Source organism: Panulirus ornatus, chromosome 13 (assembly GCF_036320965.1).
Source record: "Panulirus ornatus isolate Po-2019 chromosome 13, ASM3632096v1, whole genome shotgun sequence".
NCBI lineage: Eukaryota > Metazoa > Arthropoda > Malacostraca > Decapoda > Palinuridae > Panulirus > Panulirus ornatus.
In genome coordinates, this window is record NC_092236.1 from 52,193,129 (window position 1) to 52,207,768 (window position 14,640).

At 37.0% G+C, this 14,640-nt stretch overlaps 2 protein-coding genes across 10 annotated transcripts in view; both read right to left on the reverse strand.

The window, feature by feature from the left end:
- LOC139752883 (EEF1A lysine methyltransferase 2-like) overlaps positions 1-5,479 on the reverse strand; it is a 102,035-nt gene extending 96,556 nt beyond the window's left edge. For 4 of the 7 annotated variants that reach the window (XR_011713609.1, XR_011713608.1, XM_071668901.1 and 1 more), the window contains exons 1-2: positions 5,309-5,472; positions 2,178-2,361 (exon numbers count right to left, since the gene is read on the reverse strand). Coding sequence is in view for 5 of the 7 variants with exons in the window: in XM_071668901.1 (XP_071525002.1) it covers positions 2,178-2,361; positions 5,309-5,361 (237 nt within the window). In the remaining 2 variants the exon portion in view is untranslated. Of the gene's footprint in view, positions 1-2,177; positions 2,362-5,308 lie in introns of all 7 variants that reach the window. The other 3 variants (XM_071668902.1, XM_071668900.1, XM_071668903.1) reach the window with 3 other exon arrangements.
- A 2,411-nt stretch (positions 5,480-7,890) lies between these two features.
- LOC139752885 (serine/threonine-protein kinase TNNI3K-like) overlaps positions 7,891-14,640 on the reverse strand; it is a 45,026-nt gene continuing 38,276 nt past the window's right edge. For 2 of the 3 annotated variants that reach the window (XM_071668905.1, XM_071668906.1), the window contains one exon: positions 10,240-10,586. In XM_071668905.1, the coding sequence (XP_071525006.1) occupies positions 10,390-10,586 (197 nt within the window). In that variant the 3' untranslated portion in view covers positions 10,240-10,389. Of the gene's footprint in view, positions 10,587-14,640 lie in introns of all 3 variants that reach the window. The other variant, XM_071668904.1, reaches the window with a different exon arrangement.

A 14,640-nucleotide genomic window follows, 5' to 3' on the forward strand; every position in this document is an offset into this window, starting at 1 on the left:
TCTACAAACATCTTCATACTCTTTGTTCTCTCCTTCATCTAAGATGGCAACGATTATAAGGTACATTTTAACCTGTGTCTTTTCAGCAACTTAAAAGAATTAAAATCAACATGTCAATACATACTTACAAAATAAAACTAAAAAATAAGGATAGTCCAACTATTCAAAGAGATTTAGACAATCTGATAAAAAGATTACAGAAATTATGAATGGATTTCAACAGACAAATGTAAAGTAAGGAATTTTGATGATAAAAAGTATCTGATAAAACAATAAAATATCTGATATGCCATCATTTGAAACATGAGAAGATAAAGACCTTGAAGTGATATTCTGTTATGATCTAAAATAAACATTGCAAGCTTCAGCTGCATATAACATAGCAAACAGAATGTTTTTCATGGCCATATTCTTCTTATACACAAATGCTTCTCCCACCTTCACAAATTTGTGTTAACAGAGAAACAAAACCCTTACTTGCATACATCCACTCTCTTGCTATTATGTATTATGCCATGACAGAGTCCTATCCACAGTCAAACCACACAGACGACTCATGGTTTACTGTGACTATTTCATATACCATGATTCAGCACATGTAGCAATATCTCCCACCCCCCCTCATATTTTCATATACTATTCTCTCTGTGATGTTCTTTATGCATGAATCAATAATCATCTGCAAATCTAGCTTCACTTAAAAACATCCAACACATAATAAAATGGTAAACTGTATGTCATACATTTTTAAACACTGTTTTCACGAGGCTCTTAGCTAATGCATGAACTGATGATAACCTTTATATTCAGAAAAAATATAGGAGAAAACAGATGAAGTGTAAGGAAGTCCTACAAAGCATTCATGTTCTTCATCTAAAAACATTTAGCATACAACCAGTAAAATGACACTGTAAACTGGACCTTTTACTGATTTTTTCTACAAATCTCTCTTCAGGTGGTTCTTACCTATTGTATGAATTAATATTGAATTAATACTCATTTACATATTTAGAGAAATATGAAGGGAAGAAGGAATACTTCTCATGTATTCCCTGCGTGTCGTAGAAAGCGACTAAAAGGGGAGGGAGCGGGGGGCTGGAAATCCTCCCCTCTCGTTTTTTTTTTCCCCCAAAAAGAAGGGACAAAGAAGGGGGCCAGGTGAGGATATTCCCTCAGAGGCCCAGTCCTCTGTTCTTAACGCTACCTCGCTAATGCGGGAAATGGCAAATAGTTTGAAAGAAAAGAAAAAAATTATGAAAAAATGGAAACATGAAATTCTTACCAATTTCTCATTGCCCACTGTTTGAATATTGTATTTTTCATATATCTTTTCCACACAGTTGGCTTCAAAAGGTTCTTATATAAAGCTTGAATTGGTAATTATCTACATATTCAGAAAATATTGGACAAAATATGAGAAAGAGATAGAAGTTTCACCTCATCGATAATTATTTCTGTTAAGAAATGAAATAACATTACAAAAGAATAACAAACTGATGAAGACATTAGTTTTCCCAGGTATAATGGTTAGTGTTACTGGTCATGAATCAGCACGGGCCAGGCTGCAGTCTAACCCACATGGGTTCAAATCCTGAGTATGGCAGTTGGCCAACACCCAACCAATGTGTTCATCCTCCCCTTGGGAAAGGTAGATACATGGGTACCTGGCTTAGACTGGGGTGTGTCTGTGTGTAAGTGTTTTTATGTAAAACATAAGGTACACATATACAAGGTTAAGAGATGGGGTAACATAAGCATAAGATCTACCAAAACACACAAATAGTAATCACAACTGCCCTCCCAACTCAGTCTTAAATACCAACCCATCAAACATACAAGCATCTATAACTTAACTCCCCAGTCACACCTTCCTTTCTATAGTCTAGATATCACCCACTCCTACAAATTCCAATTCAATACATCCTAGGACCCTTCATGCCCACAATGCAACTACCACAGTCAAGACACCAAACACTTCCTCCTCAACTGCCCTGAACTCTCCCACATAGACACAAACCCAAAATATCACTATACTTTATGACCTGTGGTCCCACTCAGTGGGTATGCCTGGATTCCTAAGTACTGCAGGAGCCACATAGAGGAGACACATAAGGCAGGATGTAACTTATTTGTACATACGTATACAGGGTATATGAATATATGCTATTTTTCCTTACCAAATATAGTAGAAAAGCACCATTTCCACAGCCAACATCAATGATAACTGAATGAGTATCCACCAGATTAGATTCCAGCATCCAAGATATTACCCGTTCCAAGCTCTCTTCTCCAAACCAAATTTCCCCAATGTCTCCATCAATTGCATAGTTTGACAATTCCGTATCATATGCAGAATCCCAACTGAAAGGAAGAGAATGCTTAATTATCAACAATTTCATATCACTGCTTCTCTGGGGCAATGAACTTCTGGTTTTTATACTGTTACCAATGTTCCATATCAGGGAGACTGGAATTAACCTTTCAAACCACATAACTATCAGTCTGCAGGTTGCAGTGCTCCTTACACTGCTAACTTAAAATAACTCTGTTACATGTTCTTACATATTCTGTGATGTACTTCTCATATTTGCAGTCAAATGCACTGGGCCCTGTGAAACTGTTGAAAGTGAGGTAGTGTAAAAAAAAAAGAATCTAAGTTTACAAGAGAAACAATGAATTCAGGCAGGATAGGTCTTAAGAGGAAGATTAGGATATCAAAGATATTCTGCACATTCTAGACATGAAGGATATGACCAAAGAGAGATATATGAGGCATAGTGACGTGTACCAAATGTATATGTTGATAAAATAAGCATCAATGTTTTAAGACTGAAAACAGTTATAACATTGATAATAGTTTATACATTTTGAAGAATCTGACGTCACTTTAAAGGTATTCTGTCAAGAGGCTATACAAATGAAAGGGGAGAAAAGATAATGTGTTCCAAATAGTATGCACAGTAATAATAGTCAAACGCAAAAAACATTCAGAAGATTAGTCTTATGGCTGAGGACAATACTGAAGAATCTTGAATATATAATTATGACAGTGTTGTAGCTACTATTAAAAATAACACTATAAAAAAACAAGACAAGTGGAAGGATGTGAGGCAGTTGAGAGAAACGTCATTCATCAACATACAAGTGGTGAACGCAGTGCAGGTAAGTACACATACTACTTTAGCATATTCTCTGTGATATAATTATCTTATCTCATTATTTCGCATTTACTTTACAGAATTTCACTGATGGTGAATCAGACCACCTTTGAAGTTTGTCTAGAGCCTGTTATGAATTAATGAAATCATTATTCTGTACCTCCCTCATAACCTTGGCATCATCTACAAACATTTTTAGGAGTTAATCTAGTCCATCTGACAAGTCAAAAAAAGAGAAATAGTTCAAACACTGTGCCCAGAAGTATGACAATTTTGATTCTAGCCCATTTCAAAACTGTTACCAAGACCTATGTCCTTTAGTTCTCCTTATACGTAAATCGAGCACATGCACTTTCACTTTTATGTGACATCCCTATTCCTACCAATAACTCATTATGTATGGTCAATGTCGTTGTACACATACTACAGTTGGCTTGCAGTTTAAATTAAATTCTAAACACTGTCCTTGCTCCTTCTATGGAGGTTAAGGCTCAAAAGCAAAGAAAGGCATACCAACCTACCATGTTCCAGTCTCTCCTGGCCCACCACCCTGCACTTACACTTGCTGCCTGTCCACTGATACTATGCTGTGTGAAGATAGATTTTTGCCCGTGCATTCTCCACACCACATTTAGGCCGGCCACTCTTAAACTGGGCCATATGGATCCCTAAAGAACCACATAAAGCAACAGACCCTATGGAGGCCACAAAAATTTCCAAAATTTGTTCTTTTAGACAAGGTTGGTGAATATTGCTCATGTGGCTTTGTGTTCTTTTTCACTAAGGTGCTGAATTTTGCTCATGTGGTTTCATACTGCAAAAATGCCCTATTAGGAATGTATTGTGCTAAGCAAATGTATTCGACTGCAGCTATGCTATATAGTTTTTTATTAGTGTCATTTATAAAATTTAGGGGGCCACAGTAGTACAAGAGATTCAAAAATTGGGTCACTCACTGAAAAAAAAAAGTTTGACTGACCAATTATTTTATGTACACTCTGCGAATTGCTAGAACCTAATGGTTATCCAGCATTTAAGCATAAGTCACCATTTCTAAAAACTTAAAACTACAAACACTCATTCATTTTGGCTTTTTCAGCCCCTTATCCTCTGAAAACACATTAATACATGCCTAACATAGATACTGCAACCCTAATTATTTGAGCTGCCTCTTCATGCCCTCAATTAAATTCAAAGACATGCTTTTACTGTACGCGGAGATGCCTTATGTCAATAGCAACTGTAACTAGCATCATAAAAAAAATCCTGCTATGTCAGTTACCTATATAACACTAAGAATAAAGGTACAAACCAAGCATATTCACTAGCTGCTTTCCACAATATTGCTGTGCAGTTATTCTTGCTCGGCCCAGCAAATTAGAGATTGTTCCTGGGGTATAAATAATAGTCATACTGATTCAGTAGATGCTGAACATAATTCTGATCTTAGGAAAGTGATAGTAATCATGATAGACAAGAAAAAAGATTGTATAATCCAGTAAAAGTGGTGGTGGCCATACATGTACCTAACTCAGGTCATTGTGCATTAAAAAACACACTAGGCAAAAAATCATGATTACATATATATATATATATATATATATATATATATATATATATATATATATATATATATATATGTATATGAAAATAATGAAACAAAGCATGATGAATATTGCGTGTCGTGTTACAGTCTCAAAAGTGTGAAGTGTGTTATTTTCATAACAGGAAGACAAAAATATGTGTGATAAATACACTCCATGCGTTGATGGTCAGGCATTAAGATGATAAAATCTTAATGTTTCTTTAAATATTTCTCATAAACATACTTCAATACAAACATCTGAACCATCCATCCTCTATCACTTCTAAAACCACATTGTCACTGGGTTAGGGATATATATATATCTACACAAATTCGCGCAATTACATACAGAAAAAAAAGCAATACACTATTAACTTGATCATATCTTTCATACTATGTCCTAGAAAGTGTCATAGGTGTTTTTAAATGGCCCTATAGCAATCCTCTCAAAAATTTAGGTGGTAATCTGCAAACATCGAAGTGTTGGGATACCGCCCAAACAACACTTGGTCGAGGGATTCAAGATACATAGAGCCACTGGCAGGAGTTATTTTCCACAACTTACTATTCTTTTGTACCAAGTTTCGAGGAAGGAAGCTCTTCCACTTCTCCACTCATGTTACTTGCTCTTGTAAACAGGTTTAATGGTTTAATGTAGACGTCAGATACGGTACGACGACCTAAGACGTCCGCCGCGTGACCACAGAACAAGTTGCCACCAAGTAAATATTGGCCGATACCTTAAAGGGTTATCATATACTACAATTTACCCTTTTAATAGTACTATTAATGTTTTCAGTATTTATCTTATCAACCAGTACCCCTACTTAGATTTGTTGTGGGAAAGACACAGTAAATACATATCCGGGCAATGAAAAAAATTTAAAGAGGATCCCAAGGGTTATTGGTAATATGGTCGGTCTGGTTGCCAGCTTTCCACAAGTCTCCAGCTGGTGTGCAAACATGGGCAGATAATGGAGTGATATCTTTTCGCAACCTTCTTTGATCATAACTTTGCAAAGTAGTGGTCTAAAATGCACATAAGGAGAACCTGATACCTTTTCGCAACCTTCTTTGATCATAACTTTGCAAAGTAGTGGTCTAAAATGCACATAAGGAGAACCTGATATCTTTTCGCAACCTTCTTTGATCACAACTTTGCAAAGTAGTGGTCTAAAATGTACATAAGGAGAAACCTGATATCTTTTCGCAACCTTCTTTGATCATAACTTTGCAAAGCAGTGGTCTAAAATGCACATAGGGAGAAACCTTTTTGTGCAGCTATCTTCCGCAGTTTGGTATAGCAAACACTTTGTACAGTAACCGAAGTTTCAGTACAATTGATACAATCTACTTATCTATTGAATGTACTATCACAGAGCTATGATGAGTCAACCTTTCCACTCATGACGAGAGAAATCTGACCTCCTAAGACTCTTGTCCTTGCTTTCTTAACCATGATATTGAAGAACTGGCTTTATTCAAGAACCTAAAAACCAGTTCTGGGTTTCTGTGAGTGTGGTAAGACAAAAAGACATGAAAGAAAATTAGTATAATAAATACCCCAACGTCAGTCAAAATTTAGATGGAGTATATATACTAGGTTACCCACAGGGCCCTTCTTCTCTATCAGCTGCATAATCTTTGATCAGCAGTACTACAACACCCTGACATCCCTTCAGCCCTCCCAAATGGAGTCTTTGGCTGCTAGGGCTGTTGGATTCAGGGTGCTGCTGCACCAGCACAGTACTTTGACATTGACATTCCCCCACAGAAACACCAAATGGTTGGTGAACTGTCTCAAGAGACACTGGTGTTTCCCCAGCAGCCTACAGACTAATGCTCTGCCTTAGAATTACTAACTTGTGCTAGCTTTCATCATTATGGTAGGCTAGGTTGAGATAAGTTTGGCTGCTTAATGTCAGCTTAGGTTAGACTACCCCTTACCCTTTAGGTTCTAGGCTAGGTTAGGTATAGTTAGCCTTCTCTTACTAGCACTTTGGTAAACCCTCTCTCTCCTGCACAAACACCTGGGACACCTGCATCACCTCCACTATCTTGTGGTACCACCACAACACTCCATCATCACTACCCTGGTAGAAACATCATGGAGCATCTATTTCTTGCTCCAACTCTAGCTGGAGAAAATTAAAGCAGCTGCGTACATTCAGTAATGTTAATATAGCTGTTTTATTTTTTTTTGTTACCTCCAATTAATCCCACATTCTTAACAATTGAACACATAAACACAGTAGGTACTGGTGCTAGAAGAAGAATACTTATTTTATGACCTATACTAGATTGTTTTACCATAATTATGGGATTTTTTCTTTCTACTTTTCATCAATAAGACTTCTTTGGTTACAATCAGGATGTCATTCAGGATATTTCCTAAATTTTGAATCTTCATATCTTGAAGCCCTTGCTGTAATACTGCTTGATGTTTACAAAATGGTAATTTTTACACATATGGTTGCGAGGCTTGGGCTATGGATAGAGTTGTGCGCAGGAGGATGGATGTGCTGGAAATGAGATGTTTGAGGACAATGTGTGGTGTGAGGTGGTTTGATCGAGTAAGTAACGTAAGGGTAAGAGAGATGTGTGGAAATAAAAAGAGCCTGGTTGAGAGAGCAGAAGAGGGTGTTTTGAAATGGTTTGGGCACATGGAGAGAATGAGTGAGGAAAGATTGACCAAGAGGATATATGTGTCGGAGGTGGAGGGAACGAGGAGAAGAGGGAGACCAAATTGGAGGTGGAAAGATGGAGTGAAAAAGATTTTGTGTGATCGGGGCCTGAACATGCAGGAGGGTGAAAGGAGGGCAAGGAATAGAGTGAATTGGAGCGATGTGGTATACCGGGGTTGACGTGCTGTCAGTGGATTGAATCAAGGCATGTGAAGCGTCTGGGGTAAACCATGGAAAGCTGTGTAGGTATGTATATTTGCGTGTGTGGACGTATGTATATACATGTGTATGGGGGTGGGTTGGGCCATTTCTTTCGTCTGTTTCCTTGCGCTACCTCGCGAACGCGGGAGACAGCGGAAAAAAAAAAAAAAAAAAAAAAAAAAAAAAAAAAAACTTCAAACAAATAAGCAAAAAGTTGACTATTCTATCAGACCAATTTCCAATGAAGGAATTATTCACACTATTTTCACACATTTTTATTAGATTGTTTTTATACAAGATTCAAAATAATGTCACAAATAATCATATATACATCTAATATTTACATCATATCTAGGGGTCTGAGGTGAATAAACTGCATTTTGAACAATACTGAAACAAGACTAGTTGCACATAATCACATATCCATATGCTCTTCACTAACTAACAATGATGTTCTATATATCGCTCATCATTCCCAAACTTACTGAACATTCATGTGTCATTGTTGAGTGGTGGTATGCCTTGACACATCTAAGTGCATTAAATGTTCTCTAAACCACAGCACTTGAAAATGGAATCAAAAGCATAAATGAAAATATGATATATCCTCATTTTATAATGAAGTAGCTGTGGGATTGTCTTAAAGAGTGTAAGGAAGTGAGTTCAAGACTGATGAGGTTTAGACTGAAAGTAGACTATGGGAAGTGGATCAGAGTTAATGCTTATGCACCTAGTAGTAAGACAAATAAAGAAAGGAATGTTTTTTGAATAAGAGCAAGATTTTCAGGTACTCAAAAAATAAGACATTTAAAGAACATAGTCGATGGGAAATTTAGAGAGAAGAAGATATTGGAAACAAAAGGTATTAAAGACAACAGCAGAAGTAAAGGGCAATGAAATATATGGAGTTGTATGATTTTACACATAGAGAAAGAAGAGGTGTAATAATATTACTATTGCTAGATTCAAACTAAGATTCAACAGATGGGAATATGTAGCAAGTTGAGAATGACGATAAAAGATTAAGACGTGTTTTGCAAAATAAAAGGGTACACTTGAACATTCTATTAAAAAATGTAACAAACACTACTATCTAGGTTCAGAATAAAAGATGATCTATCTATATCTCTGATATCTGTTCCAATTGGAACTTCCTCAAAGGGGTGGCCATGGCAATAGTCTCCATAACTAAAGAACTCTAGTTCTACTTCTTAACCTTTAGTACCTCACCCTTAACAGGCTATTGGCACAGGGCAACTCTAGTGCAGTGTTTTCAGAGGCTTCTATCTAATATTCCCATCAACTAATATCAACTAATGTGTACATAATGTTCAAACCTACTACTTATACCTAATGCTCCTAGCTAGTGTTCCTACCTATCACTTCTATCAAATGTTTCTACCTAATGCTCCTCTCTAATGTTCCTACTTACTTCTTCTATCTATTACTTTTACTATTTTGCCAGAATGCAGGGCTAGTGCATAGCACTCATCACACATAAATCTAGAGTTAGAAAAAATGAATTGTGTGAGTTATGTTGTCAAGTGTTATGTATGACTTAGAGAGATCACATGTCTGTGGACAGAATGCCAGCAGTCCACGTGTGAGTGAGGCAGAAAGAAGTGCAACTGGACAACAGCTGAAGTGCTGTTTCACGACATAGCCATCACTGACCCTCCTAATAACTAGGTAGTAAGCACCAGTAACATACTTCCCTGGTCAGTGGCTGCCTATGAACTGCCTACCAACTGCCACACCAAATATCATATATACAGAAAATTTACATATCTGAATCAACTGACAAAGGTAAGCAAATGATTTACTTCTGCCAAAGTCAAATATACAGGAAGGTTTCTCTGAAAATGTATAGAATACTATATTGCTGATATGTTTTGAGGAAGCTTTTCTATTTATAGGGATATATGATGGTCTTGAAATGTTTCCTGACAAACCTTTTTGATTGAATAAGAAAATGGACACAATGCACATTAAAATACAAGGGACAAAATAAAAACTTAAACATCATCATAATTATGGTAATCAGTAATTCTGAAAAGAATGATTAATCTTAAAACTTATATACTACTTCTGTTTTTGTAAAACTATTATCAATTTTCAGTTCTTGATTAAATACTGATATTAAATACTTTTCATCTTGTTAATTATTCTGGAATCCTAAAAAGTTAGTATCTTGTATACTGTGTTGTGCTGCAGTAAGTGATCTTTTATTATTCAAGCTTGCAAACGCAACGAAGTTCAATATCTATTTCAAAATCTCGAGGGATTAATATCTCATAAACCATTCTGTTCTGCAGTATAAGGGAGTTCTGATGTTCAAGCTAACAAAATCAAGGAAGTCACGTAGCATAAATCATATTCTATCCTGAAATAAAATTCTGATTTACTATTTATCTATATCTTTATCTATATCTTTTATTTATTGTACTTGATCACCGTTTCCTGCATCAGCAAGGTAGTGCCAGGAAACACAAGAAAGAATGATTTATCAAAAGCAATAATAAATGCTTAGTGATTATTCCAAATTAAGCTCCATACTGAGCATAGGATATTGAGATCTACATCCTCACACCAATTAAAAAATCTAGTTAGACTATTAGATAATTTTCATGACTATCCTGTTTCCAAAATATATATATCACACTTGCCATACTTTTGTAGATTCTAATTCAAGTAAGAAATGTGTTGAAAAAAATATCTTTTCACATTAAAGTTACACCTATTTGCTCCCTTATGCCTAATGTCAGTAATTCTGTAGTAAGGACTTTCGATGTTTGCTGAAAACAGGAGCAATACGATACTGGTAAGTATTTCCTTCAACATAACCATTGTTATTCATGCGACTTCTAAGCTCTTCAATTGTGGGATGTGATGATTTGAATGCTGTCTGACCTCGACTGGCTTCTTGTTCCCATCTCGTTCTCAGTGCTGTGACATGACCTGTGGGAAAATATAATACATAACTTACAATATCAATTAGCTGAAGCTCATCTACTCGTGCCATTTCTCAGGTACATAAAGTTAGTTTAACACAACTCCTTCATATTTCATATGAAAGCAAGATAGGCTCTTAAAATAACAAAGCAAATTACATAATGTCTATCTCTATGTGCCTCAAAATGGGCCTCAATTTCTGCTTTAAATCATCTATAGCCAAGCACCGAAGGTATCCTTTCACATAGCAGATACACAGGCTGGAAATTCATAAAATTATAGAGAGGGGCCACACCTGACTATAGTGATTTATTCATCTCTATATCTGTAACTGCCCCAAAACCTTTCCAAAGGCTTCTGCAGTCCCAGGCTGCACTACTTCCAGTTGCAGGGAAATGAGAGTCCTTTGGAGTGAAAAACATGATGAGACTGTTCTCCCAATAATACAGCCTCACCATGACACTTCATTTGCAGTGAAACCTCATGCAGTTAAGAATCTGGTAACACCACTAAACTAACTGGATGATCCATACAAATTACTCTTTATAGGAGCTTTTGTGATTAATTATCTGAGCAAAACAGTTATACTTCAATAAATCTCCAAAGAAGTTTCTAAATGTTTCTAAAGGCTCTAAAAACAGTCTTGTACCTGAAGAGATTCTCATTTCAGCAAGGATTGTAAACTAATTATCTGACTACCCTGCATTCAAAAGTGTGATAAACCTTTCAAAGAGAAAATGAAAACAATTCTACTTGCACACAAGAGAAAAAATCTAGAGTTTGTTCTTAAGATTAATTAGAACATAAAGTTATATTTCAATGATAAAAAACTCAGCAGGAAAATCTAGAGTTAAGAAGAATGAGTGGCACGAGTTAAGTGGTATAAAATGTTATGTGTGACAAGTGGAAATCACATGTTTATGGACCGAATGACAGCAGCCCACGTGTGGGTGAAGCAGAAAGAAAATTTTTGTTAAGAGAATAAGCTAACTGTTACTGTCAGGATGTTTAGTATGGATCTGGAAACAAAATGTAGGCTTTCTAAGTGAGAAAAAGATACCACAAGGGAGATGGTGAATATGACACAAGAAAGCTCCTTGTATGGCTATAGTAATAAAATCTATGCTTAAAATAAAATAACTTAAGGATAAGCTGAAGTTATTGGAGTAAATTTCCAAGGGTCGTACAAAATGCTAGAAAACTTTAGATCAACTGGATAAATTGAAAAACTCTGTGATGAAGCATAACTGCAAAATAAACTGGAGAATTCTCTCAACAGGTGTACATAAAATGGATGTTTCTCCAAATCCATACATGCCACATACAAATCTTTGTTTCTCTAAGTACTTCTCATACACATTCTTAAACTAACACAGCTCATTCCTCTTAACTCTAGATTTTCCTGAGATACGTGCTATGTGCTAATTCTGTCTTTTGGCTAAAAGGAAGGGGCAATAGATAGAAGTAGTAGGTAAGAACATTCACGTAAGAGCATTAGATAGAAACATTAAGTAGAAGTTGTGGGTAGGAATGTTAGGCAGAAGCATTAGGTAGAAGTAGTCAGTAGGAACATCAGGTAGAAGCCTCTGCAAACACTGCACTAGACTTGCCCTCTGCCAGTGGTCTGTTAAGGGTGAGGCACTAAAGGCAAAGTGGCACTAGACTCCACTAGTTATGGAGACTCTATTGCCATGGCCATCCCCTTGAGGGAGTTCCAGAAGGGAGCAGGCATCAAAGATATAGAGAGATAGATAAACAGATAGTAGTCAAAACAAAAGTTGAAATAAAAAATTGAGAATAACATTAGTATGCTACTAAAAGTACATCAGTGGTACAGGTAACATTCACAGCATTTTTCTTCATAAAAAGGTTTGTTGGTTTTCATTTTAATATATTCAACATATAATTTGATTTTCAGCTGGTCATTTGACAAGTTGCCCTTCTGGATGGAGAGCAAAATTCACAAGATTTTGCAAGGCAAATCACCATTGCTCTAGCCAAATCTCAGCAAATGAGCTGCTGCTTGGTATTTTAGGCCCTATATGACAATCTCATACGTGATCTTGGAAATGAGACTTGTGTAAAGAAATACCAAGAAAGACTGAGTGATGAATGGCAAAAATTGAGAACAAATGAAACAAGGGGAGTGGGTGAGGAATGGGAGGTATTTAGGAAAGCAATGCTGACATGTGCAAGAAATTCATGAAGCATGCAAAAGATAGGTGGTGGGCAGATTAGAAAAGGTAGTGAATGGAGATATGAAGAAGTAAAGTTGCTCATGAAAGAGATTAGACATGCATTTGGGCAGTGCTTACAGGGTTGGAGTGCAAATATTTGGAGGATGTATAAGAAAAAGCAACAGGAGGTCAAGAGGATGGTGCAGGGGTTGAAAAATAGGGCAAATGAGAGTTGGGATGAGCAAGTATCAGTAAACTTTAGGGAAAATAAGATGTTTTAGAAGGAAGTTAATAATGTGTAAAAAACAAAGGAACAAATGGGAACCTTAGTGAAGATGGCAAATGGGGAAGTAGTAACAGGAAGAGATGGAGTGAGTGTTATGAAGGATTGTTGAAAGTCTTTGATGATAGGGTGGCAGGTTTAGGGTGTTTGAGTTAGGGTGGTATGCAAAGTGAAAGTCATGAAGAATGGTTTGGTAAAGAGAGAATAGGTGGTGTAAGCCTTGTGTAAGATGAAATGTGACAAGGTGGCTGGAGTGTGCAATACTGCAGGTTGAATCTACTAAGGAAGCGAGTGACTGTTCTTGATTGGTTAGTTAGGACTTTCAATAAATGTATGGATCATGGTGAGAAGCCTCTGGAATAGCAGAATGCATGTATAATGCCATTGTATAAAGGCATGGGGGACACAGGAGGGTATTCAAACTAGAGGTATAATTTTTTTAAGTGTACCTTGTAAGTTGTATGGGAGTGTATACAGTAACTGATAGGGTGAAGTCATGTATAAGGCATCAGAGCATCTAAAACATTTCACTTTCTCCAAGTTTTCTCCATTCATTCCGACACCCCCAACTAACCTTTCCCTCAGCCCTGCTAAACTAAATACCCTTGCTTTTATTCCAAACTCAGTTACCAACTTCTGCAGTTTCTTACTCAAATTTACCTCCAGTGCTCAAATAACAATCAATTCACTTCCCAGGCCCTCTCATCCCCCATAGACAGCATACTTGCCCCTCTATCCTTGCCCCTCTATCCAAGAATCTTGCATTTACCTTCCTCACACAACTATGGTGACATCACACTACCCTGCTACAGACCAACCTTTGCTTGGAAGCATTCACTCTCCTCTCTTCCTACTTGTATACATGCCTAACACCCTTGATAAAAACTTATCATGCTTCTAGCAGGTTTCCTCCCACACCACATGTTCTTGAGACCTTCCATAAGGAATCTCCATCAACCCTGCCATATGCTTTCTCCAGATCCATAAATGCCACATACAAACTCATCTGTTCCCCTATGTATTTCTCAGACACATTCTTTCATGTGAACACCTGATCCCAACATCCTTTACCACTTCTGAAACTCCAATGCTCCCTCCCATTTTGAGCTTTGTATATGTGTATGATGGGGTGTGTGATGTCAACATGGTTGTTAATTTTGTTTATGGATGGGGTGGTGAGGGAGGTTAATGTGAATGTCTTAGAAAGAGGAACGAGTTGCAGTCTGTGGGAGATGAGAGGGCCTAGGAAGTGAGTCAGTTGTTGTTTGCTGATGATACAGCACTATTTGCAACTGCAGGAGTTGGTGACTGAGTATGGAAAAGTGTGTGAAAGGAGAATGTGAATGTGAATAAAGGCATGGTTGTTAGGTCCAACAGGGTTGAGAGACAGGTTAGTTGGGGTGTGAGTTTGAATGGAGAAAGATTGGAGGAAGTAAAGTGTCTTACGTGGGAGTGGACTTTACAGTGAATGGAACCATGGAAGCAGAAGTGAGTCATGGGGTGGGGGAGGGGGCGAAGGTTTTGGGAGCACTGTAGAACATCTAGAAAGAGAAAACATTATCTAAGAGGAATAAAATGGATATGTTTGAAGGAATAGTGT